Below are 26,824 nucleotides of genomic sequence, written 5' to 3'. Positions count from 1 at the left end.
GCGCGCGCCCATCTCCCCCCGTTGCCAAGGAAACGAGGAGATTCCTGGCCAATCTCCCACGTGGGTATGTGCCATGTCAGCGGCCAGGCTGCGCACGCCCATCTCCACGTGCGCGGACATCGCCGGTGGACGCAGGTTCAGGGTCGCTTAAGAAGTGCATGGCACTTAACAACGTCACATCATTTAGCTGGTGTGGCAACCTACGTCACGCGATGGCAGCATGTCCTACTAAAGACTGCATCTGCCAGAAATACAGGAAAAGGGCTAATTCTCAACCGTTTGCCGCTCATCAACTACGCTACGAAACATCGAGCAGGAGCCAGGTTTCCTGGGCCTCATGGCGATGACGGCTTCATCCAGGTGGGAGGTCTGTCCACTCGTCGAGTCACAAACCCTAGACTTCGCAATCGACACAGGAGTGGAGGAGACTTATCGCGGAGCGACAATTCCGACAGCCCTTCAAGCGCGTCGCTCTCAATCCCACCGACCGGAGGCTTCAGGGTCCGGATGGAACGACTCTGCGCATCTCGGGACTAACAAGGCTTCATTTCAAGCTCAACGCCGAGAACGCGTGAAAACGTCAACATCCTACCTGGTCTACGCACAGCCCTACTTGGGGAAGTAGCCAACACCAACCTTGCTTTGCTCCGGTCAGTCAACAATGTGCTGGTACCACTTCCACTCTACGAGGAGATTGCAGGGCAGAGCTTCAGCGAATGTGCTTGAAAATCTTCTCGAGCTGATTCGAGAGTGCAATCTGAGTCCCGAAGAAATAAGGTAAATCTGGGGTTACAACCCGCCGTCGAAGCAGGACATCGAGCACAGCCCTCCCGAGTGCATCCCAGACCGGATTCTGAACCAGCTACCGACGCTGCTGGATTCCCCATGGCGGCCCCTTCCTACCCTCGCGGCAAGCAACGCCCGAGCGCTGGAAATCTCCGCAACCTACTCCAGCAGCTTCTGTGCCACAACCGGCGCAGCGCCCGAAGCATTCCATCCAACACTTATGTGCCCGAAAAGTTTGTTTCGTACGGAACTCGCATTAACCAGTCGCCAATTTTAACTAGTCCCCCCAATTGTTTTGCTTTCACAAGCCAACGGGGCAGCCAGTGTTACGCTGCGAACAGTTAATATTTCTCTCAAAGAATTATTATTTTTTGCAACGCAACATCATTACAGCAAATCAATAAATTTGTAGCTTTCCTGGTCGGCACTCTTTTTTTCTCGTTTTGCTGTCAAGAATTTTCTGACTCGTTATTCTTTGTTACCGCCTAAATAAAACCACCAAACGCAGCGAAGCAGCGACATTCAACTTCACCGCACATTTTTATATCTACAAAATGAATAATTGCATATAGCCTCTAATTAATAGCTCATAAAAACCAATATACTGGGAACTTCCTCGAACTAAGACGAGGATTTTTTTTTGTTCGAAAACAATAACTGGTTGTACACTCTTTAATTTCTGGGTCAGGTTGCATAGCACAACCCTGCTTTATGGTTGCATACATTTCGACATTTCCACCTGAAGACACTCCAAACTTTAAAGTGCAATGTCCTTTTTGTTTCACAGGGTCTGCATAAAACTATATTTTTGTTCTTTTTTCTGGATTTGACTGTATAACATGCTGACCCTTTATCATGAGGTGCAGTTAGAAACGTTTGCTTAGAAGCTTCACGGTACTCTTAGCCTGCTTTGGCAGTGGGAAGTCGTGAGTCCATGAAGCTATTCGGAACAAACCCAGCAAGAAGCGTTTTTCCTGGAAAAATAAAATTGAGTTCAATGGCTTTGAATTTATACTCGGGTACGATGAAGACAATGATGTGGGTCCGGGGATGAATGTCAACCGACGTGACTGGCTCATTGATCGATGGCACGTGACAGACGAAGGTCTCCACCAAGATTTACGGTTTGTTGACGGATATTTGCAACTGCGCACCATAAGATAGCCTATCAGATAAGTATATGAGCAGAGGTTGCATCAAGCAGGGTCCTCTTTTCTATTTCGAACACTCCAATCACATGGTATTATTCGCGAAACCCCAGCTCTAAAGGGGCAACACAACCGAGAAGTGGAACAAAATTTCAAAACGCGCACTTTCAGCAGCTCCCATGTCCCAAAAATTACGGAGTAAAAGCTAAACTAATAAAAAGGCACGTGACCTAAGCCCTTTCTCAAAAGTACATCAACGCAAGCACAGCAGCACTCGATGAGGCTTCCCGAAATACAAATTGAACAAAAATAGCTAAAAAAGAAAATTATGAATCCACAAAGAGTCGCGCCAACCACCAAACGATGTGAAAGAACGCTAAAAAAACACGTTCAGTGTAGAGAAGAATTTTCTGTGCGACACACACACACACACACACACACGCACACACACACACACACACACACACACACACACACACACACACACACACACACACATATATATATATATCTAGATATATATTTACCGGGCCTAACTGTCCATCTGAAGTGCTGCAACTTTGCACAAACCACGATGACCGTTGGTAACAGGGCTACTGAGCATGGTGCAACGACGTTATTCCGTGCGTCGTGACATTACCCTTCCCTGACGGCCGTAATATACTATTTGAAAAACTATCCGGCTGTCAGTATGCACTTCATCATTTCGCTCTGGGCTCTCTAGTACTGCCTCATCGCTAATACTTTTTGTCTTACAGTTTTTTCACTTTACAAAGGCCCTTCCTCCTTCGTAGCTCACCTTGCATTTATTCCGATTCACTATAAAAAATCAATACAAAATAGGAAAGCACAGGCTTTGCAAATTTTAAATTCTAGCGGCAACTGTGCAATGAGCAAATATTTGTATCATTTGAGGAAATTCCTAGGCGTCAGCCATGCCATTTTTTCGATCATCTCTCTTGGATGACGTCCCTGAATGATCGATTCGATTCACGGTGGCATCTTATATAGGCCTCAAATCAGGGGACGGCAGGTGCAAGGTAACTCTGGATCTCCGTTTTGTGATGCGCCGCCACAAACATTCCTTTCTGCGATGCTTTGCTCCTTTTTGTCATTCAGGCAGTGCACGTCGCACTACCAGCAGCGCTCGTAAATTTCCCTCGTGGTCCTGCACACGTACGTACACGCCCATTCCTCCTTCCTCTCCTTTCGCTCACTCTCGATCCTTGCGAACAGAACTCTTGTTTCATCGAACCTGGATCCATTATAAAAAGGGGCCAGGACTGCACTAGAATCAGCAGTTGGACCAACAGCAGCCGAAAGACACGATGGTGAGCATACTTCGTGACATTATCATACATTGCGGCGGCGTTATTCAGTCATTTGGAAAACCAAGCCTGAATAGCCGATCTTGTCGTACGGTACTTGTTCTTGCGACATTTCTAACGATCTTATCTAGATGTGCACACTGAAAGAACTTTTTTTCTAAAATCGGCGTGAGTAGTCTCTACCGCTAACTTTGTATTTTCTGCAAGTGATACGTGTAGTTAAAAAGTTATATCGGAATAAAACATCAATTGAGGAGTTTTTTTTTTATATGAGTGAACTTAGCCCAAACACAAATGAAGCAAACAGTGATACCTTGTTACGGGACGTGAATGCAACGCTGTCAATGCCATTATATGATGTTTTACTTGTCCGCTGGGGGCCGTTTAGTGCCACAAGTAATAAGAAACTGTTTAGTTAATTGTTCTATGTATATAATTATTATGTAATGACTCTTAAAACAGTTCCTTAGTTTACAAATTAACAGGAAGGCTGCCATGTTGGTTACATGATATCACCAAAAGCACACTCCCGTCTGGAAAATTTATTCGGCTCATTTGGTTCGTCCCACAACAGCATCTGGCTCATTCTGGATCCAAAATACGATCCGCGTACACGTTGTTTGACGTACTTTCTTGCAACCTGCTTTCTAGGGGAAGGTTACCGAGTTTATCTTGTCACTGCAGTTTTATCTCATTTAGTTTCGGTAACTAGATTTTGCTCATTTCGAAAAAAATCCCCAAGAATACATTCGTACATCGTAGCTCCAATGCAAGCATTTCTTTGTTCTTCGAAAGTACCAAAAGTATCTTCGCGTAGTCCTCCTAAGTGAAGATATTAGTGCCAGTACCAGTGAGATCTTTCGGCTGCAGCTGTCCTGTTTCTCATCTCACACAGCAATCATGAGCGAAATAAACTTAACACATCCTCTGTTCTACACGTGCCCTCTGTAAGGTATAATCATAGTATACATATCTAGAAAGGCTTCCCATAAGAATGGTACGGAATATTCCCAACAAAAAAAGAATGATTGAAGCTCACACTCACGCGTAAGACTGAAGCTAGGGAAGCTGTGCGCAACCTTCACGAACATCACGACGGTTTAAGCCCACAATTACAACCTATTTGCTTCATCTTCGCTGCCGAAGCGACCTTTGCTGCATTATTGTTGCTAAAAGTGTGCGCTTCATTCATTTTTTTGAAGGGATAATTATTGGACATCGCCGGGGAGGGGGGTACGCTATGCAGTGTCTTTCTCGTTCCGAGCAAGTGTTGCCACGACTATGCCGAACGCTAGAGCTTTTTCGTTTTTTTGCCAACTTTGGACAATCTTCCATTGTGGGTATGCTTGACTTGACAAACGGGCGCCGTGGACGCTGGGGGATCGTCAAGAGGCACGCACACGCGAGCGCCTGGCTTTTCATTGGTTTTTTGACAGGTGGGCGGTCGCCGCGCGGCAAATGCTCACGTGATCGCGCTCGGCATTTTCTTGGCATTTTTAAGTGCGGAAACAAAAAATTACGATTTGCTGAACAGCTTTGCTGTTAAAAATGTTTTCAGAGTTTACTTCGCTTGAAAGGAGGGCACCGGCAAGTTTCTTTTGAGAGGTCTGAAGAAGCGTTCATACAAGTACTCAATCTATATTATTGCAAAACAGTTTTTGCATGGCCTATGCCGTCTTGCAAGGCCAGCAGACCTTAAAAAAGTTGCTATAAAATCACTTGAAGCTTTTAATTATTCACTTGACAATAATTTCTCCCTAGGAGGGTACTTAACATCCTTCAAAGCTTCTAACGTACGCTTCCCCAAACTCGTCCGCAGATCCGCGCCTGCATTGTCCTGGCCCTGGCCACCAGCGCCCTCGCTGGCTACACCGGCTTTGGTGGTTACGGTCTCGGCTACGGCCTGGGCTATGGTGGCCTTGGCTATGGTGGCCTTGGCTACTCCGGCCTGGGCTATGGTGGCCTTGGCTATGGTGGCCTTGGCTATGGTGGCTTTGGCTATGGTGGCCTTGGCTACTCCGGCCTCGGCTATGCTGGCTACGGTCTTTCTAGCTACGGCCTGGGCCACGGTGTCGGCTACTCTGGTCTCGGCCTCGGCTACAGCTACACCCCACGCGTCGCCAAGGCTGTGTCCACCTACCACGCTGCCCCAGTCGCCGCCTACCCTGTTGCTCCAGCTGTCACCCGCGTGGCCACTTACCACGCTGCCCCAGTTGCCCGCTACACCGCCGTCCACCACGCCCCAGCTGTGGCCACTGTCGCTCACGCCGCCCCAGTCGTCGCCTCCTACGGCGTCGCCCACGCTGCTCCAGTCTACGGCTACGGAGTCGGCCACTACGGCTATGGTGCTGGCCACTACGGCTTCGGCTATGGCCTCGGCTCCTACGGTCTGAACTACGGCTATGGCCTTGGCTCTCCATTCGACTACACCACGCTCCTCCGCAAGAAGAAGTGTAAGTGCATCCCAAATGTTGCCTAATCGGGTATCGTGTAAACGTTATAAGAGAACTTCGTGGCCACGTCATATATTAGCTATAAAGGTTGTTTGGTAATGGGTACTGGCCTCTGGCTACTCGCTCATTATGTCTGTATTTATCTCGGTAACCTAATGAACCGATGTACATTAGCGGGGAGGCTCTTTATTATTTGTGATGTATTTTCAAAAAAAGTTTACAGAAGAAAAAGGTCTCCGTTATCTGAGAGCATTGGCTTTGTAAAACCTGCATTTCTGAGTTTCTAATATATTTTTGGAGACCGCATTTTGTTGTGTGAAGAAATTTGTGCCTTGCCATCGTCAAGTGGTTTGAACAGAAAGGTTAACAATCACCAAGTACAAGCGGTATTGAGCTACTCAAGCTGTGAACAGAGGAAGCAACTTTTTTGTACACAGATTGTTGAATGTGGAGGGTTATAAATTGCATGTTACGCATCTCACCTATCTTTTTTTTTCTTTTCAGAAATTTCTCACAGAGAAATCACTACGGTGATGTAAAAAACCTAGGACATCAAACAAATTTTCGGGACTCGTTCTTCATAGTTTCGTCACCGAAACAGAAGATTCATGCAAAAATAAAGTACGAGACTTTTCACTTCCCCGTACCGTTCCCTGTTTTCGTGTGGATGAACGTGAACCAATTGCACTCCTTAATGGATATTTCGTTTAGAATTTTCGCTGCGTTTCAGCTGCGTGGGACGTTTGGATGCACCCTGATCTGTAGTGTGATGCTTCAATCAATCAGTAATAACCACAACGCCAATGAAGTGGGGAGGGGCTGTCCTTGTTCATAGCTATTCCGAACACGTTTTTGTCGCTTCTTTTATTTAGACCTGAAATACGTCTACAATTAGTCGAGTATGAGTCGAACGTTCTACACAACAAGTCATTTCCACATCCTTGCCGGCCTCGTAAAAATGGGAATTCGCCGGAAAATTCTTCGATGGCTAGGAAAATTCGTGAAGAACACAACAGTATTTGAGCACTATCATGCAGTGGAAAGAGTAGTTCCTTAGGGAAGTGTGGAGAAAATACCGGGCTTGCTTTCCCCGCAGCCGCATGTGACCATTTACGCTGAGGATATTTCCATTAGCTGCGTCAGCGCTTGTTACGTGTCGATGAAAGCTGGTCTCCAAGCTGCCATTGACAGCACTGAAACGTTTCTACGCGGCCAAGTGATAGTTGATTCTTTAGCTAGATCAGCTGTTCCTTCGGTCACACGAAAGACGCGGCGTAGATTACGGCTCACCATGGGCGCTCAGCAGCACATGCTCAAGGCAAATGTGACAATTTCAACGGAATATGCATTATCACTCAAATGGTACCGATATATGGAATATTTGGTTGAACGGGCGTCATATTTAGTCCACGTTTTGCTCTACCGCGCAGGTGGCCTATAGCTGGAGTTGTTCATCCTCCTAACTCCTAATTAGCTGGAGTTGTTAATCCACTTCTATGCTTCCATTTCATGTTGCACTTTATTTTCAGGCGGTAGCATATTTTCTACCTGTTCCCCAAGCTCTGTCAAATCGTCCGGCAAGAGAAGCGACTGCAAGCACTGGTAGCCAGAAGCCTCTACCACTGCCTCAGCGGGCGCAGGCCGACTACAAAAAATATGGTCCTCGCGGAAGCAAAAGAGCCCCCTCTAAATACCTTGTGAGTGCAGGAGGTACGGCGTCATTATCTGCGTCTCAACACGTCGCATTGGTCGCACTCATTTGTTACCCGGCTTCAACAGCGTGCAGCTTCATAGTGCCATAAGGCCATCTTCGGGGTGTCATGGCCCTGCCTCTAGTGTCTGGACTGTTCCCATGGGCTGCTTCCTACATTGTCATCCACGCCGAAATCCCGGAATGCCTACACCAATCATCTCAATTTACACTGGAAGCAATGCAGATGACCCTCACTTATAATCATGAACATGATACTCATTATGTCCTTATATGCACGGAATTATCGTCTACAGCCCCTCATCGCCGTCTGCCTTCACAATACCGAGCCTTTAAGTTTATCAGTGGGTCAAGTTCTCACACTACGCATCATCGACGGCTGCAGAACTTTATGATGTATACCTTGCAATCCAGGTTTTCGCTACTATGACTTTACTAACTAAATGAGCAGTATTTACATAAACAAAAGCACCTCTTCATCCCACAAAACCCATTACGGCTTGCACTACACACAACCGCTTAGTAAGATGCATCTGCTATGTGATGGCAATTGAAATAAGAGAACCAAGAGAAGACAATTCCATGGATTTTGGGGCGCATTGGAATAAATTGAAATTCGCAAGCTGACCAACCAGTTGCAAATCTCATTCAAATTCCACATCTGGCACAGCGCCTTTACGAAGCGTAATGTTGCAAGCGAGGACGCACAAAACGTTTAGGTGCGGAGTACCTTAGGACCGCACAATGCCCGTCTGCGTCCATGCCCATAGCATTACAATCGCAAAAAATCAGACAGGCACCGGCAGGATTCGAGCCTATGTCAGGTAGGCCAGACAGAGTTAGTGCCACTCGTCTTACCCATTGGGCTACGACCGTTTTTTTTTATTTATTGTCATACTTTTACACAGCACTTGAACCAAAGAAAGAAAAAACAACAATGATAAAAAACTGCTAGCCAAAACCCTGCTAGCAGAAAACGGCTAAAATTGCTTGAGGTCCGTTAGAGTCTCCATCACGCACAGTCACTCCGGAGGGTCAGGTTGAGCCCTCCAGACTTCGGTCATACTTCGCATAGAATCAGCAAAATACTCTTTCAAGCGTTTAGCATCAATGTCACGATGACGAATCGCCATACGAGACTTCCAAATGCCGTGCAGGGCCAGGACCATGACGAGGTCGTATGGTACCCCGCTGTCACTCTCAATGGGTAGGAACCTGATCCCATCAGTGGAATACGACCGTGAGTTAGTACCCGAGAGTCAAACGGCCTACTCCCTCGCCTGTAACGGTGCGGAGTACCTTCGCACCTCCCTATGTCCGTCCGCGTTCATCCGTGCGCACACCATCATGCAAAAATAAAGCGAAATTCTCTTTGAGTCGTGAGTTGCCGTTCATTTAGGGAATGATCAAGGTGCAACTCACGGCTCAAATCGAATGACGGTCGGGGCGCAAATCGGATGTCACTCGGGGAGCAACTTCGATGTCATTTCGATTCCCCGTACTCCGCACCCACTCCATCATCCATGGAGGGGAGACGCTGCCATTTTTATATTGGAAGATAGGTTGGCACTTAAATATCGCTTATCGCTGTTGTACCAATTTGACCCGTCTCATGCATACCCATGTGCGTCCTATCTCGGTCATTCGTTCACCCGTTGCTATATCAGCTTCTTCTTGACGTGGCCTACAGCAAAAAAAAATATTTTTACTGTATTCTCCTCGCTGACGATACCTGCTGTGCTTGTGCCACCAAGTTTAAGCTGTGCGTCTGTTGCTGCTTAAGTGCCGTCTTTATGCAACTTAACAGAAAAAAAATGTGACAAGCTTAGCTTGTTACCTGGGGCATTGCTATCTTTGCGGAAACTGTTGCGTCTGTGAAACTATCTACGTAGCCAGAAAAACAGAAAAAAGAGTTCTTTGTTCTACAAGAGTGCTTTGAAGTGACGAAGATGTTTGAACGCGACTAAAACCGGCACCCATTCCTGTGGGCGGGTGTGGAGACAGACATCGGCGTTAAGAGCTGTACGGTATAGTATCGGTGCATGCGCTTGTGTTGCGTCATGGATATGATATTGATATGTGTTGTCTGTAAATATCGGCCACGTGCAGACATGCGTATATATATATATATATATATATATATATATATATATATATATATATATCTATAGCGAATCAGAATAGGAAAATGAGGGGCTCGTTGAATTAAGACAGAAATAAGGGTTGGCAGTCAAGAAAACCTCGACAAGCAAAGGGGAGAATGCGGAGCGGTAGGTCATAGAAACTGATGAATTTTTTGAGACAGAAAGAAAGTGGTGAAAAAATACCCGGCGGGTGCGATCCGGACCCATGACCTCCAGAATACCGGTCTGTAGCGAGTACCACTACGCTACCGGCTGGACGTATTCTTCATTTGTTTCTATGACCTGCCGCATTCTCCCCTTTGCTTTCCGAGGTTTCTTTGACTGTCAACCCTTATTTCTGTCATATATATTGTAATAGCTGCATTGATGAGGTACTGCGGATAATCCCTCGTAATGGCTATCTGCTATCAGACATCGCACGGTTGCTAGCAGACAACCAGCCGCACATGTGAACGAAGACGAAGCTCGGTCTGCGCGGCTTTGGGTGTGATCGTTTGTCGGCTCTCTCTCTCTCTATCTCTATCTGCGGTTCTGGACCTCTGCGACCATCTGCATCGACCAGCAAATAAACCTTTTTTCATTTTGGTGGAACATGTTACGTGACACAGGACATGAACCATCAGATTCGGATGATGTATTTTACACTATTTACATGGCGCCTATCGCCGAGCTCACACCGGCTGCGCGTCAGCCACTCCATCGTCGTCGCCGATGGTGGGACATCGGGAGTTGTCCACTTGTTCGTAACATCACCCCCCGGCCAAAGACGACCGTCCCGGTCGCACTCGCTCACCGTGAGTGGATGGGTGCGGTGAGGATGAGATGCAAAGTGTTTAAACAGTGAAGTCCTTTCCACGGCGAATGACGATGGCGGTCTCCGAATGCGACTGGTACCGAACATCGACGCCCACTAGGCCACGACGAACCGATCAAGGTGCTGGGAACCGCGCCGGACGAAAATGCTGGGGACATGGCATGGGCGACACGTCGTCGCTGGTCACATCTCGTCGCGTCTTTGTTCTTGATAGGCTTCTCACGGGCTGGGGATACGGGGTGGGGGCATCGTCACGTGCTGGTCGCGGCGGGTCTGCGGCTGCCCGAAACGGCCCGCGTACCCTCGATGTTTGCGCCGGTGCTGAGACGGAGCGATACCGGTGCCAGGACGGCGAGAAACCCGCCCACTCCTCCAAACATGTTGCGTGGCACAGGACATGAATCATGAGATTCGGAGGATGTATTTTACACTATTTACATGGCAGCTATCGCCGAGCTCGCACCGGCTGCGCGTCAGCCAGTCCCTCGTCGTCGTCGATGGTGGGACATCGGGGATTGTCCACTTGTTCGCAACTATATATATATATATATATATATATATATATATATATATATATATATATATATATATATATATACCCGTCGTCATAATGTAATTCTTCTACATTCGTTTATTAACTGGTGAACTGGAGTGGTACGCATGTGGGCAACATGCGCGTGCGCCACCAATGTTTACGTCCGGCTTCGCGAGATGGCGGTACGTGTCCGTGCTAAGCTCACGATGTGTGTGTGATGTTCCACACGTTACTCTACCGAACGCAAAGTAACGCATCGACTTTAATGTGAGTGCGAATAACAAAATAACTGTTGACACCACCGTTGAATATCAAACGGATACTCAACGGTGGGGTCAACAGACACGGTGCAGACGACGTACGCCTATGTTTTTTTAGGGGCGAAGCTGCTCTTGCTCGGGCCGATCCCGGACGTACACGGCATACCGATGATGATTGTGGCAGGATCCCCCTAGGGATTGGCCTACCAAAGATTGGCCGAAGAAGTCAAAACGTTCAACGCGTTCGTTGCTACCCAACAAGGAGGAGAGGAAGAAGAGTTTGTCGTTCCTCGCCTGCGAGCTCAAGACTCTTGCTCGGGCCCTGTCCCGTCCCTCGTTGCTGCCATACAAGGCGGAATGGTAATGATTGCGGCAGGATCCCCCTAAGGATTGGCCAACCAACGATTGGCCGAAGATGTCAAAGCGTTCAACGCGTTCGCTGCTACCCAACAAGGAGGAGAGGAAGAAGAGTTTGTCGTTCCTCGCCTGCGAGCTCAAGACTCTTGCTCGGGCCCTGTCCCGTCCCTCGTTGCTGCCATACAAGGCGGAATGGTAATGATTGCGGCAGGATCCCCCTAAGGATTGGCCAACCAACGATTGGCCGAAGATGTCAAAGCGTTCAACGCGTTCTTTACTACCCAACAAGGAGGAGATGAAGAACAAGAGGTTGTCGTTTGTCGCCTGCGAGCTGAAGACACGTACTGGGGGTACGCGACACAAGACACTCTGCAGAAGGCGACGGCCAAGGTGGCTAAAATGTGACACACCGAATTCGCCAACTTACGCATGGAGATTCTTATCGTCCCAAATAAGCCCCACGTAATCACCACAAACATCGACGTCGTCGACGGGTTTGTCAACGGAGCGCTGCAAAGCTTGACGTGTCGAGTCTTCATATGATGTGTGGGCGAATGTTTTATGGTTTTACCGATAGGCATTTTAGCTTCGCCCCTCTCATCATCATTCACTTCGTAGAGATGGCGGGTTTTTTTTTTGCTACGTGCAGCCGCAGTGGCACTAACCGCGCCGTGTCCGTGACGAAGCGGCACGGGAATGGCCGTTTCTAGTGCTGCCAAGCGAAGAAGTTGACAGCTAAACTTGTCGGGGAATACCATGTATGTACCTTGGCTTACGGCAAAGTTTTGAGTACCCACTCGGAACATTGCTGGCGCTAGGTGGGACAAGGACGATGAATTACACACAAATGAAGCGCACACTACCAACTGGTTTATTAATCACAACGAACACAACTTATAAAGGAAAAATTCGGATGACGTGAAAGGTGGAGTTAATCGATTTCGTTGAAAATGTATACAATATTTGTCATGCGCATGCGCTTGCCTACGAACTGTCAAGTAGTGTCATCTCAGTTGTCGACAGTGCAATCGATGGCGAACTGATACAGTCTTTTTCTTTTCGGATGGCGTAGGCTTCCCATATCTCGCGGGTGATCGTTTCTGAAGATTTAAAGAGGATCGTGGTGCTTTCAAATTTCGCAGAGCACCCATGTCTGGCGCAGTGGGCAGCCAAGTGCCCTCGGACTGAGACTTTCTTGCACATATTTTTGTGTTCTCTGAGTCGTTCGTTAACGCAGCGTCCAGTTTGGCCTATGTAAGCCTTCCTGCATGACAAAGGTATCTTATAGACAACCCCGGAGCAGCATGCGACAAACTTACTCGTGTGCTTAATGCCACACCCTGTTTGTTTAGTATCTCTGGTTTTGTTAGTCATCTTGCACAGCATTTTTAGTTTTTTTTGGGGAGCAGAAAAAACAACCGGAACATCATGCCTCGTGCCAACCTGCTTTAACCTGTGGGAAAATTTGTGGATGTACTGCAGAACGATCGGCCGCTTCTTTGGTTTTTTGCTTTGTTAATCTCCTTTACCACTGCTCTTAACACTGTCCTTTACCACTGTTCTTGTAATTCGTCGTCCTTGCCCCCCTAGCGCCTGCAATGTTCCGAGTAAAAAACCAACAAGCCCCATTTCAAGCTCTGGTTGAGTACCCAGTTCCTGTTATGTTTGGAGATAACCTCTGCCATAAATGATTATGTATCTGTGTCTCCATTCCGCGTCTGTGCGTCTTCCACACACACTAGGAATGTCTGGGAGTTTCTTGGCTCTGAGATTCCCTCCTGAGATAATACAATAGCTATCAAGAGGAGACGCATATCCCTACACACCCGGTTAACATATATTTTTTGGCATTGTTAAACAGAAACTTCAAATAGTATTGTAACCTCCTATTCCTGTATCGATTAGAAAAATTGCGAGTTATAAGGTTTTTAGACGGGCACAAAATGGGACCATTGTGTCCCCATATCTTTATCAAAGGCGAGTAACGATACCTCATCGACCACAAAAAATCGTTGTGCTACATTGGCAAAATGAAGAGACACTGTTTTAACGATTTCTAAACAAATCCGCTGCTCTTCAGATATTCCTGCGCTTCCTGAAGACTTGCGTATACAGCTGAGCTAAACGATGGGCGCATACCTCTTGTTCTAATCCACTAAATGCATTTGGGCGAGCTTAAATCACTTCTGACCTTACTGGGATTGAGCTGCCTGACGTAAACACCAGTGAAAGCCCCAATTGCTTTGATATGAAGAAGAAGAGAAGTGAACATTGGTTTCTCCAGAGTGGTACGGGGAGAGGGTTGGTTTTCAGCCTCCTATGCCCAGGAGGCCGCGAGCCTCTATGGAACCCAGGTTGCACTGCACCAAACACTGTGACATACAATGAAGGAGGTGACATACAATGAACCGGGAAAACATGCTCTGGAGAGCATGTTTTCACGGTTCATTGTATGTCACCTCCTATGAGCGGGCACAAACTGCACAGTGTGCTTGATCAGCTTACGAGCGCATCTGCTCAATAGTTCCAGAACCATCGTGATGTTCGTAGCAAAGTGACCGGCTTACTTCGTTTGCAAATATAAGCCACCCATGCACCTTTTTCGCCCTCTCTAGTGAACACAACCGCAGTTCGCGTTTATTTCGCACCCTTTTTTTCGTTCACGCTATTTTCTATGCCAGTGGTTGCCAACCTGCTTTTTCTTCGACGAATATGTCTCGGTTTGGGATTTGCCGACCCATCATTCCGCCTGCACAACGCAAGGTACTTAGCACTATACAATCACGGCCCTGACGAAGGAAGTGTATGACAGCTGCATCTTACCGGTACTCACCTACGGGGCAGAAACTAGGAGGCTCACTAAGAGGGTTAAACTTAAATTGAGAACGACTCAGCGGGCAATGGAGCGGAAGATGATAGGTGTAACATTAAGGGACAAGAAGAGAGCGGAGTGGGTCAGGGAACGAACGCATGTTAGAGACATATCAGTAGAAATTAAGAAGAAGAAATTGACGTGGGCAGGGCAAGTAATGCGAAGGCAAGATAACCGTTGGTCGTTAAGGATAACAGAGTGGATCCCTAGAGAAGGCAAGCGTTGCAGGGGGCGGCAGAAAGTTAGATGGGCAGATGAGATCAAGAAGTTTGCGGGGAAAAATTGGTCGCAGTTAGCACAGGACCGTTATAATTGGAGATTATTGGGAGAGGCCTTTGCCGTGCATTGGGCGTAGACTGGCTGGTGAGGATGATTCTGCCTGCATGCACTGTTCGTCTTCCTCACCATGTCAAGCATTGGTAGCATTGAAGCATTGGCCAGACTGAAATTCCTTCCGGCACTATACCCACCTTGAATTTATTTATTTATTTATTTATTTATTTATTTATTTATTTATTTATTTATTTATTTATTTATTTGTCTGTTTGTTATATTATGCTTGATTGTAAGGTTTAACGCGCCGACGCAACGGAGGCGATGAGGCGTGCCATAGTGGAGGTCTCCGAACTAGTTTTGACCACCTGGGGATTTTTAACGTGCTCCGAAATCTCGAACACATGGGCGTTTTAAGTGCAGAGAACTTTAGGCGCCCCCCTTGTCGTTTTAGCTCGCTCGCTGGAACCAAGCATATCGCAACGGAGTTACGGTGTAGCCTGTCACGGCCCCTTCGCCGCGGCGAAACCCAGAGGCTTCGAAAGCCAAGCGGTTTATATAGTCATAAGCGCTCAAAACTCGTGAACCGCTGGCGATTAGCAGTGGGTTAGCTCGGTTATGCCAGGATACACGTAGCGTGAGCTAAAGTTAATCTGCTTATTCTTAGCTTTTCTGGTTGTCTAGGATTAGCTGATTATCATGCTTACTGCTGCTTATCATCCAATCCAAATCCAATACAATCCAATGCAATGTAATCCAATCTCATCCTCGCGCTTGCGCAGCACGGCTCTCCAGGAGTTACGCGAAACTGGTCAACCTCGAACAGAACTCCCTCTGGTGCAGTTTCAGGCAGGGGGCGCGCGAGCACTCCGAAGGCGGGAAATTCGATTTGCATGGGGTGGTAGCAGCAAGCGGATAACGGCGGTATAGCCCATTATGGCGAATTACTGCTCTGCACTTCCGACAGCTTTCACACTGAGTAAAACGGCTTTAATTTGGTTTTCCCCTCCATTATAAAAGCGGTCGCAGCGGCCGGGAATCGAAACTCCGGTCCTTGTGCTCAGCAGCACAACGCCTTTGCGACTGAGCCACCGTGGCGGGTCGCATTTCTTTTTTATATTACCCCTAAAAGGTATTACATTTCAGTGCTCCAACATATAACCAAAACACAGGTGCGTTGAGGTAGTCAAGACAACGAACAAAATTTCAACGAAATGGACAGGGCAAAATACACTGATGGAAACTGAGGGCGTGAAGTTCAACTGCAACCCTTCGCATGTGAAATTCATGCGAGAGAAATACGTACTTGTTCTGTCCCACATTATCCACATCATCCTAAGGTGCACGAAACAGTAGAGAAGACCAAAAGCTTCCCTCGCAGCGATGGTCACTGCACTGGGTCATCCATATGCCCCTTACAATGTATTCCTAAACGAGGAATACATTGTAAACGAGACTGCTACTTCGCCGCCCGGATAACCCTGCGGCCTCCTCTATAATGCTAGCAAGAAGCATGGATTCACTTTATGCTAACAAAATTTTACTTATTCATCCTGGAGGCTCTTCATAACCCCAAAACAACGTGGAGGGTGGCTAACATGCTCAGTGAAGATGCCCATGGCAGCAGAGGCCCAACTGTTGTTTCTCGCCTCCAGTGGGCAAGTTTTTAAGAATCCTACAAGAGCTCCCTCGCGTATGACACTCATCGCCGTCATTGGGGCCTATTTAGTGCAAAACGTATTTCATACAAATACCACTGACCCAGGCTCCAGCCGCACTAGGCGTGTTCTGTGTCCTCCGAAAAGCTTTAAAGGGACACTGAAGTGAATTTGTCAAGCTCCCGTTTTTGCTTGCACTGCGTAGACTGGCTCAAATTAGCACACTTTTCATCGTTTATCCGGTTGACAAATCGGTAATTATTTTACAAAGCGCGAAAGAATAAAAACTACCATGCGCGGTTTGCGGCGGCCGCACCAAGTAAGGCTGTGACGTTGGGAGGAGGGGCACCGTGGTTAGACGATACCCAAGGTTAGCAAACAAACAAGTTTCGGTTTCAGTTTCGGTTTTGTAAAACACAACCGATGGCGTTGTTGGATGGGCATTCTCAATATCTCAGTAATCATCGTACCGCGCTTCTGCCATGTTGTCGGCTGTAAAATGAATAAGATAAGCCTCCCAGAATGGCTCGGAATCGTAGCATTCACTAGCCGAGGCCTACGCAGTGCATGAACGCCCTCCGCGTCCCCGCAGGCGCTCAAATACCATGCGCTTTTCCCCCATATTTGGACCTTGCCTCACTCATGCCTGTACCGTAAAAAGCGTGTTCGCACCAGGCCAAGGGTCTGTTCATTCTGGCCCGTGCCCACTGCCCGCAAGCAGTCGGTGCTTATGCCAACAGCACGCCAACGAGAACTCGCTAGCGCGCCAGTGCCAGCCTGCGCGCGTCTGTGAACTAGTTCGTGAAGCAATGAACGGTGCGGCCCAAAAAAAGGTGAACGCAGTATAGAAAACATCGGCGGAAAACGAAAAAGGTAACTTAAAAAAAAAACGCATGTACCCGCGGGGATTCGAACTTGTGACTTGCAAAACGCCGGCGATACCATTCCTAGCGCTCCAAACCACTCGGCCACAGGCGACCGCGGCTGGTCTCAGAAATATAAAGTATATAATGTATAACCAATTTACACTTTTATTTAGCTTTAGCATTAATAGCAGCTTAGGTGACTATTTGTTGTTTGGCGCTCGTGCAGTAAGCATCCCCCAAGTTTCCACAATATCTAACGTCTATCAATTGCATTTCTTAGACGGAAAAGCGTTCGCAGATCACGGCGGATGCGTAGTCGTGCTGCTGGCCGCTGCGCTTGTTCGCCCAGCGCAAAAAAGTGCTTCCCGCACCCTAGTTTTACGCGGTGCGGTAAAAATATCAGTTGATTTTATTTCCTTAGTACCTGTATTGACTTCGCTGGGTCTTCTCCCGCCTTCAAGAGGCCTTATATTTTCCTACTGGCGTACCAGTCATCGAAGGGTCGCATGAGCGCTTGTGCAGCGCTTGTGTGAAGCGACCTTGACTTGGAGCTACATACAGTGTACAAACTAACCAAGTAAAGAAAGGCACATTCTTTCATTCACAAACGTGTACTGGCTTCGTTTCAACTGAGCGAACGAATTGCGACGACCCGTCGGCGGCCGGCGGACGAAACGCTGGGCCGACTGACTCTGTCTGAAGGCCGGGGAGCCGTGCAGTAGCCCAGCCAATTGCGAGCTCGGCACCTCCTGACGTCACACGAAAACGCCACAGAAAATGGGCGAGCGTAAAGAGAGGAGGACAGCATTTTCGAATTAATTTTTCTACTAAATAAAATCGCGTAAACGCGCCCAGAGTGGTCGAAACATGGCCTGGGGACTCCGGACTACAATTTGCGCTAGTAATCCCGCAATGTTTACATATCAATTCAGTGTCCCTTTAACCGAGTTTCAAATTACAGCTCTTGCCCGAAGCAGGTGTGCCGCGCTGCATAGTAAACTGCAACGGAGCAGTTAGCATCACACGGGTTCCTTAGCATTCCTCTAATTTTATCCTGCATGTACATTTAACAGCGAGGCTTTTCACGGTCGAGGCATTTATTGAACTAAATGTGGTAACACGGTCGCAGCGATGTGGAGAGTGCGTAGCCTAGCGAGGAAGACAGCGAGCACCAAGCACACATGAAGCAAGTTCAAAGAAAGCCTGAACGAGACGGTTATATAGGCAAAGCTCTTCTAAATAACTAAATTTGCTGGTAATATTTGCACTTGTCAACATTGTTGAGCAAGAAGCAAACATTACACATATTTGAATGCAAGACATGAATACATAAGTGCTTTTGCATTGTTCATTTAATTCAAAATACATGACTTCTTGAATTTTGCGTACCAGAAAAAAAAATACAAAATACAAAAAAACGGATAGCGCTCGCGGCGCGCCCTGGTTACAGGGTTCCAGATTGATAAGTAATAAAAGGTTCTAGTAGATAATAGCCTGAGCAGTGGAACACGGCAAAAATCAATTGGTGCAAACGGGAATCGATCCATTGGCTTAGGGGAGTTCTATGAAGCTTATCCTTCCGATTAAGGTATGTCAGGCAGCTTCGTTGCGACAATCAGCTTTCGCGACGTTCAGTCAGTAAAGCTAGGATAATGTTTTCGTACATGTGGACTCGTAGAAACACGGCATTAGTAGCAGGGAATTATTTTTCTGTCAAGTTTTTTTTTTTCTAGGATAACTTGCACTCATCAGCAGCCACGACACTGCGGCCGGTGCAGAATACTAGCCTCGCAAGGAATACAAACCACGCGCTATTGATGCGACGGCGTTTTAAGAACGAACCCTGCATCGATATTCCAATCGCATGCAGAGCAAAGACAAGGTTTGCGAAATACGAGAAAATCTTTTTCGCAACGCGCCCAAAATATACGTTTGTACATGAGCCGCTTTTTTCCACCGCGTAATTGCACAACGTTCAATACTTAAGTTAGCCACGAGCAATTCAGCAAAGGCAAGGCTTGCGGAATCCGAGAACATCTCTTTCACGACACGCATAAAATGGTCGTTTAAACATGAGCCGATTTTTTCACCAAATAATTGCACAACGTTAAGTACTTAAATTAGACACGAGCAATTGAAATTATCGGACAATGCCATGTTCCCTTTTGTGGGCATGCAGTTTACCGAACCAACTTTCAAACCACTTAGATTGAAGCCACGCATGGTTGTTTTAAATTAAGTACTTGAGGAGTTCTATATAAAATAGAGCCACAACCATCTCTGATATAGCCAGAATATTTTACTCCGTGGGTTTCAACGCACGTCGTGTTTTTAATTGCCATGATGGTCCTGAAGAGAATAAAAATTTGGGAATGATAGGCGAGGGGACCTGCGAAGCTTCGTGCGTCAGCCGAGGTTACTATTGATTTAAAGCAGTATGTAATAAAATAATCATGGAAACATAGACCGCTTTCACTTCTTTCTTCCTTGATACACTTGGGGCTGAATTCTCTAAAACGATGGCCGTTACTTTCAAACGAGCCAGACTTTTCATGCCAATGCATTGTATTCTTCGTTTCAGGAGTCCCATAAAGGGGCGGGAAAAGTCACGCGCGGCCACCCGAGCACAAGGTGTCCTGCTCGCGATGCCTTCCGTGATTCGTCCTGCTTGCTACCAAACACACAATACCCCAAGAAGCCGCATCCATCGCTGTCGCGGACACGTGTTACGTGTTTTGTTCTGAATAGCCCAGGTGGAGCCACACTACAACTGCGGTCAAGGTCCGCAATATGGAGCCGACGTTTTCCATGAATTAAAATTGTTTTTAATTGTTTTTTTAAATAAGGAACGGTCGCTCCTCTCTTGGTGTTAAACAAAATAGACCTGAAAATGAGACCTTCGTGTAGCGCGAACGGAGGAGCGGTTCGCTTAGGAAATGGTTTTAAAGGGACCCATACAGAAAGGTAGATGACATGAACTCATATCCACTAATGTTTAGAATGGTCCTATCCAGTCCCTTTTAATTTAGATAAGTTACAAAAAAATAAGAGCGAATACTCCTTTGTTATGCCAACGTGGAGTGCAGGTTCACTTGTGTATTCGATCGTGGAAGTTTATTTAGATCAAGGAAACGGCAATCGCATTCTGAAGGTCAATTCTATCAGAGTTCTGGGATTAATTATCGAAGGATGCGGATCCAATAATGCAATGTAACAGAAAAATATTGGCAAAGTACACATGTTTCAACGCATTCTCAACACGAATAGGGGTATAAGGGAGGAGTGCGCCGTCAGACTTAACCCCGCCTTCGTCCTATGCCACATTTCTTTCGTTGCGGCTATGCTCAATTGCAAGAAAACCGAAGTAAAAAACAGGGAAATTATGATTCATCGAGTTTTAAAATGAACCTTTGGGACTTCTTATCATTGCATCCACGGATCTCCTACTGAAACTGGGGGTTCATAATACGTTAGCAGAAATCACGTAAGCCCGGCACACGGCGCAGGTAGTTCGACTGGTAGGCATTACATCAGGCAGATACATTCTGGTCGCTCTGGGCATCTTTACCGAACAGAATAAAGACAGTGGCAGGCACCTTAACAGAGAAATCAGAGATTCGATCGTGATCCGTCCTTTCCCCAGAAACGTCCACCCTGACTTTAATCGAGGGTGGAGACCGCCTCGCAAGACACTTCTACCTGCGGCTCTAGGGAGCACTACAGAGTCAGTTTGTGCAGATGCTGCTCAGATAAATGGAAGACAGGTCTTCTCGTTAGCGACCATCAACGCTCAAGAGAGGATGTGCAACGCAATTTGTGTTTACCCAGGTTCCGGAGATTGCTGAGCAAATGGCCGTCGCACTTGCCCTGTTTGATCCTAAGCAAAGGTAATTTATAGCGACTCTAGGGCTGCCACTTCAGCCTTTGCGTGGAGAGTGGTTGATGCTAACGTCTTCAAGCCGTTGGAAATAGATACGTTAGTACTCATTCCATAGACTAGTTCACAGCCCACATGGATGACCTCGGGGGAGGACAGCGGAACTTCAATGAATCCACACACAAGGCGGCGCGAGGACTCATCAGCCGCGCTCCCTCCCAACCATTCCCGTCCCCCCAAAGGGATTTTAAGGATCAACTTCAGACCCACAAAGAGCTCACCAAGCACGTCTACGTTTATCTACATAAATTTGCACCCCCAAACAAAGGACTCAACAGGGCGTAGCCAGTCACTTTCCGCATGCCATAAACGGACTCATACTGCAATCCTTGGAGGATTAGCCACATCAAGCCGGACTGCGACGGAACTGCTACATGTGCAAAGTGTGATAGGCGTGTAAGCTTTGGTCAGATGCTGTGTTGTTGTGCTACGCTAATTTCCTATCTGGAGGATAAGGTCAAGTGGGACAGTGCTCTCAGGAGCAGTGAATTTCAAGATCAACTCTGGACTGTCCAGAAGGCCCGCGCAGCGGTGGAGAGTATCGGACCCCCCTTCCCGACGTGGGAGATGTCTTCAACACATTGACACCTGTTACATGTCCTTGAGGACCCTTTTTGGAAATAAAGTTTTACAACCACCACCAAAAACAATAACTCAACAAATTCAAACGCTCCTTTGCTTATGGACACAATGGTTGGAACCTTGAGCTTTTTTTGTGATGGATTCGTTCGATGTCGTTGGGGTTGCGGGGGTTTACAGAGCTTTGGTGACCGGACGGTCGCCATCAGTGATATCAAGAAAGCTTTATTTTAAAACCAGGCTCCTTCGACTTTGTCGGAATAGCGCAATCGAATGGGCGTCGGCTTCATAACGCGATATGCTAGTCTTCGATCCCAACCACGGGAAAGTTTTTTTTTTCTTGAGTCGTTTGATGTGCCTTCATAATTGTAGGGTTGAATGCGCCGACACTACAGAGGGGATGAGGCACGCCGTAGTGGAGGGCTCCAGATTAATTTGACCCCCTGGGGATCCTTAACGTGCGCCGGAATCTCGAACACACGGGCATTTTTTTTTTTTTGCTTTTCGGCTTCATCAGAAAGGCGGCCGGAAATCGAATTGATGGGCCATTGCTTAACATCGTCATTGTTTTGTGAAAACCGTTGTGAAACGTTGACTTCCCTGCAGAGCATTTTGGAGATGGGGCGGTCGCATCGGTCAGGCATAGAACAGTTTAAAATTCAAGTGAATAAACACTTCACCGACAGCTGGGATGCTCCAACGATAATGTTTTCTCACTAAATTTGTGGCTCTACTAGACCAAATGTCTACAGCTCGGGAACGTGGTAGTTTGTCATATGTGTGTACTAGCCTGGTGTTTATGACCATCCATATTAACAGTGAAGTGTTGAACCTTTCCCTTTTATTCGGTCCCCGGTTGCCAGTATACGCCGCGTCGTACCAGTTTCCGCGTGGGTTTCGAGCTGTGAAGTCACACAGTACTTTTGTGGTTGTCGTTTTCATTTGCACAAGAAGCACCCAGGACAATATGATAATATTGCCCCTAAAAATTGCCGTGACTCTTTCTCAGCAAGGATTCGTGGTCGATTGGTTATGATTCCCAGTGCCTGCGCGCAGGGGCATTGTGACGGCCTACAGAACTGCCTAACTGTCAAAACTTATGTGCCATTTGCACTACAAATGGGAATAACAAGAGGGGCTGTAAACGTCATGGTTAGAAACCTTGTACAATTTATTGCATCGATCGTTGTCACTCATTAACGACTATTGTCACTCATTAACGACATTTGCTGTCGCACTGACATACATTTATCCCCATACTCGCAACTGTGAACACGTTCTTGGATATTGCCAAATCGATGCCAGAACACCGCTGGGTGGTCGGCTGGGTAGGATCAGAGTAGCATCGTAAGGCAAATATCTCCAACAAAAAAAAAAGCATCCATCAACGACTCCGTCTTTTATTCCCGACACATCCACGTTGAAATCACCAACAACGACCTCAAGGGTGATGTCATCGCCATTAACCCTCGCTCCGAGGACAGTCCGATAATGTCTAAGATCTGGTTAAGCGTTCAAAATGCGAAAATGTAATGGCTAGTTGAAGGCATGGGAGGCTTTTCACCGCCTGCGTCCAAGACGGATTTCTTCCTACTGCCGCTTGAAACAATTTGCTTCGCATACGCTTCCGCCTCACGTTTGAAATGGCTTCGATTTGTCGCCCACACGTTAAGCCATTGCACGTTTCCTTTGGCAGCTGCCGAGTTCAAGGGCTTTCTCTGAACACCTTACGCTACCGAATGCCTTCCTCTTCAAAAACACTTGGAGTGTCGGATTTTTAGATATGAGAACTCCAAAAAGTGAATGGGAACCTGGCCTGATACAGCTCCGCGTTAAAGCTATCGCTTCTTGGGGCATATGCTCGGCCGCGCATGCGCCGTGATACAGGCAACACCTCGCTCACGGCAACACACACCAATGATGGGCCCTACTACTAAATATTGACAAAACGTGCTGCATTTTAGAGAAACATAGACGTGTGCTTCCGCCTTCATTGCGTTGCGCTGCTGAGCACGAGGTCGCGGGTTCGATTCCCGGCCGCGGCGGTCGCTTTTCTGATGGAGGCGAAAAGCAAAAACGCCCGTGTGTACGAGATTTCGGCGCACGTTAAAGATCCCCAGGTGGTCAAAATTAATCCGGAGCCCTCCACTACGGCGCGCCTCATCGCCTGCGTTGCGTCGGCGCGTTAAAACCCCACAATCAATCAATCAAATCCGCCTTCATTAAATTAGATATGCACACCCAACGATGAGAGGTACAATTAAAAAGTTAGAAGACATTTTGCTTCTGACATTCAGGGCTGGTGTTCAACAACTCGTATACTTTATTCGTGCTTTATAGGTGGGGGCTCTCCGATAACTCCGCCGATATTTTCATCTTGCCATCAGCCAAAAATGATGCAGTAACATCAGTGCTACCTTTTGGTTGCTTTTTTTTTATCATGCGCTCTGTCAGAGTTGGCAACCCTGGTGCTATTTTCGATCAATAAAAACGTTCACTGCCGAGTTGGAAGTTTGTCCGGTGCGATAGTAGGCAAAGTGAAAAGGAACGAATATGCTGTGCTTGAAATGTGGGCGTTTCATGATAATCAGTGAAGAAATGTGTGCCAAAAAAACCGAAGGTCAATGGTGCATACGCCCAACACGTGCCGTCCCTCAAGAGCAAGACGATGTCAAAGAGCACGGGAACCGTGCTTTTACTGCTATTCCTGCGGTGTATGAACGTGACAAGGATCTATAAAAGCTCTGTTCCCCAGCCATACTGAATAGGTAATCCTTCGTGCATATAGGACTGTAGCGCTAAACATCTTGCATTTTAATCACCGGCACGCCTGTGGAGCGCAACATTCCCGCGACAGGCAGCATTTACAACAGCACTGAATTAGGCCGCATAGAAATAAAAAAAAAACATTTGGAACGCACTGAAAAGGACGGCTGGTATTTTATTCTAGCATCCATTCCATGTTTTATTAATGACATCGACAAATGCTCGCTGCGTAAATACCTTATTCGAGTTCTTATATAAAACAAATCACGACACAGTATGTCTTTCCGAAAAAAAAACAGGGCTCCAGTATTAGAATTAGCTTAAACCCACGCAGAGTAAACGTATGCACCCAAGATAAAGGGAGCGTTTACAGTTAGAAGACCAATAAGCCTCTTCGCAAGTACTCGCACGTTTTGCGATGGGGTGCGTCGTGGGGGAAAGAAGATCTATAACCGAAGAAGATAGGACCGTGTCCGACGCCGCAAGTTGGAGATGTAGTAGCCCTAGCGGCCACCATAGCTGTAAACTGGAGTGGCGTGGCTGCCATAGGAGCCGATTGCTAGAACAGGGTAGGCAAGAGTAATGGTAGCAACCGCTGTGGCATAATTAACGCCGGACACCAGCTTGGGCAGCCGACTATGGCAGCGTGAGACGTGGTAGCCACCGCTGGGTCATGGAGGACCACGGTCGAATGTGGTAAGTGGCCATCGTTTTAGCAACACCTAGGGTAGCGCCGAGGTAGATGTAGCGAAGACAAAGACCATAGTAGCCCAGTCTATTGGCCAAGCCGCAGTGGCAAATGGCGCAACTGCCGTAGCCAAGGTATCCATAGCCAAGAGAATAGCAAGACAGTAACCCCTGACACCATCATATTTAGGGAACTCACTGCTGGCCTGAGCCAGGACGAGGCAGGCGCCGATATCAGACAGAAGGTGGTGAAAAATGAAAGCCGTTCCACTCAATGTGAAAGCTGTCGGAAGTTCAGAGCACTTTCGCCATAATGGGCTGCAACACCGTTATCCGCTCCCTGCTGCCACCCAATGCATTTCAAATTTCCCGCCTTCGCAGTACTCGCGCACCCTCTGCCTGAACCTGCGCCAGCGAGATTTCTGTTCTTTTTGCGGTTGCTTTAATTTCGTATGCTGGAGCTACTTTGCGTGATTTCAAACGCGTAATTTTTTTCTTGTGCGGCTGGATTGTTTCTGCGTCATTTCGAACGCGCCTTTTTTTTCTTGCGCGGGTGTATCCTTTCTGTGGCATTTCGAACACGCCATTTTTTTTCTTGCACGGCTGGAGCCTTTCTGCGTCATTTCAAACGCGCCATTTCTTTCTTGCGTGGCCACTTTTTTCGCTTACTATCGTAAAAACCAACTCAACCAGCGTTCCAAACTCAATGAACGCGCGGGATGCCGGGTATATACACAGATTTTGCATGAAATGTACCTGCAGTTCTCTTCACGCTAAATAACGGGGAGATGTATGACAAGCGCCAGCAGTTCACGAGGTTTGAATGCTTATGACTATTGAAACCGCGTGGGTTTCGAAGCCTCAGTGTGACTTCCTGACCCCGGTACAGAAGGCTCTGCTTCGGTCAGTTGTCCCGCTGCGCCACCTGATTCCAGCAGTCGCATCTACCGTTAGAGAGCTAAGACGACAAGGCGAGCCATAAAGTGCTCCACACTTTACAAAATTGTCCGCGTGCCTGCTTACTTCGCTGCAAATGTCACAGAAAGAGAATTTTCATCTGCGGCCTCTGCCCCGTAAATGCCTCATTCCTGTTTTCCTCTCACCAATCACACTCTTTCTTTCCCGTTTCGCTCCTCCCACGCATGACACAGTAGAGGTGTGCTCAAGTCGAGTACATTTTGCCACATTCCACTGCTCGCGTACATCTACTGGAACCTTTTGTTAATGTTGAACTTGTAGCACTGCCACAAGGGGCACCGGGAGCGGTTATTGTATTTTGAGGTCAAAACAATTTTTTCACGGCTTGTTTATTTATTTGCTTTCGCAACAATCAAGCGGGATTGTATTTTAACTAAAAGAACAATGCAAATGTAACATATGTATTGATGTCTTACCTCAAATGTGCCCAATGTTATCCTTTCGCTCTACAATGTTGGCAAATCTGACAATTTCCACCATATTTAACAGTTTGGAAATATTTTGGCTATGTATATGTCTTGTTCAAGAGCTCTTTTTATTCTATCCGTGCGACTGAATTGACGGTCTGACACACAAACACCAAGAGAGATAGACAGATCAAACGTCTCGCGTTTAAGTAGCACAAAAAGACTATCGTCTCTAAAACGGCTTTTTCGGACACGTTCTATATTA

General features: G+C 47.1%; 1 protein-coding gene across 2 annotated transcripts; it reads left to right on the top strand.

Moving 5' to 3' along the window:
* Positions 1–3,184: 3,184 nt before the first annotated feature.
* On the top strand, positions 3,185–6,357 carry LOC144147044 (uncharacterized). 2 transcript variants are annotated; one of them, XM_077679073.1, is made up of 4 exons: positions 3,185–3,265; positions 5,082–5,225; positions 5,271–5,715; positions 6,220–6,357. In XM_077679073.1, coding segments are annotated over exons 1-4 (594 nt in total). In that variant the 5' UTR covers positions 3,185–3,262; the 3' UTR covers positions 6,222–6,357. The 2 variants fall into 2 exon arrangements, with proteins under 2 accessions (XP_077535199.1, XP_077535198.1); XM_077679072.1 differs by having other exon boundaries at positions 5,082–5,240.
* The last annotated feature ends 20,467 nt before the right edge of the window (positions 6,358–26,824 follow it).

The sequence above is a fragment of the Haemaphysalis longicornis genome, unplaced genomic scaffold (genome assembly GCF_048455015.1).
Source record: "Haemaphysalis longicornis isolate Haplotype H1 unplaced genomic scaffold, Haemaphysalis longicornis Haplotype H1 scaffold_7, whole genome shotgun sequence".
NCBI classification, from domain to species: domain Eukaryota; kingdom Metazoa; phylum Arthropoda; class Arachnida; order Ixodida; family Ixodidae; genus Haemaphysalis; species Haemaphysalis longicornis.
This window is presented reverse-complemented; position numbering and strand designations above follow the sequence as displayed.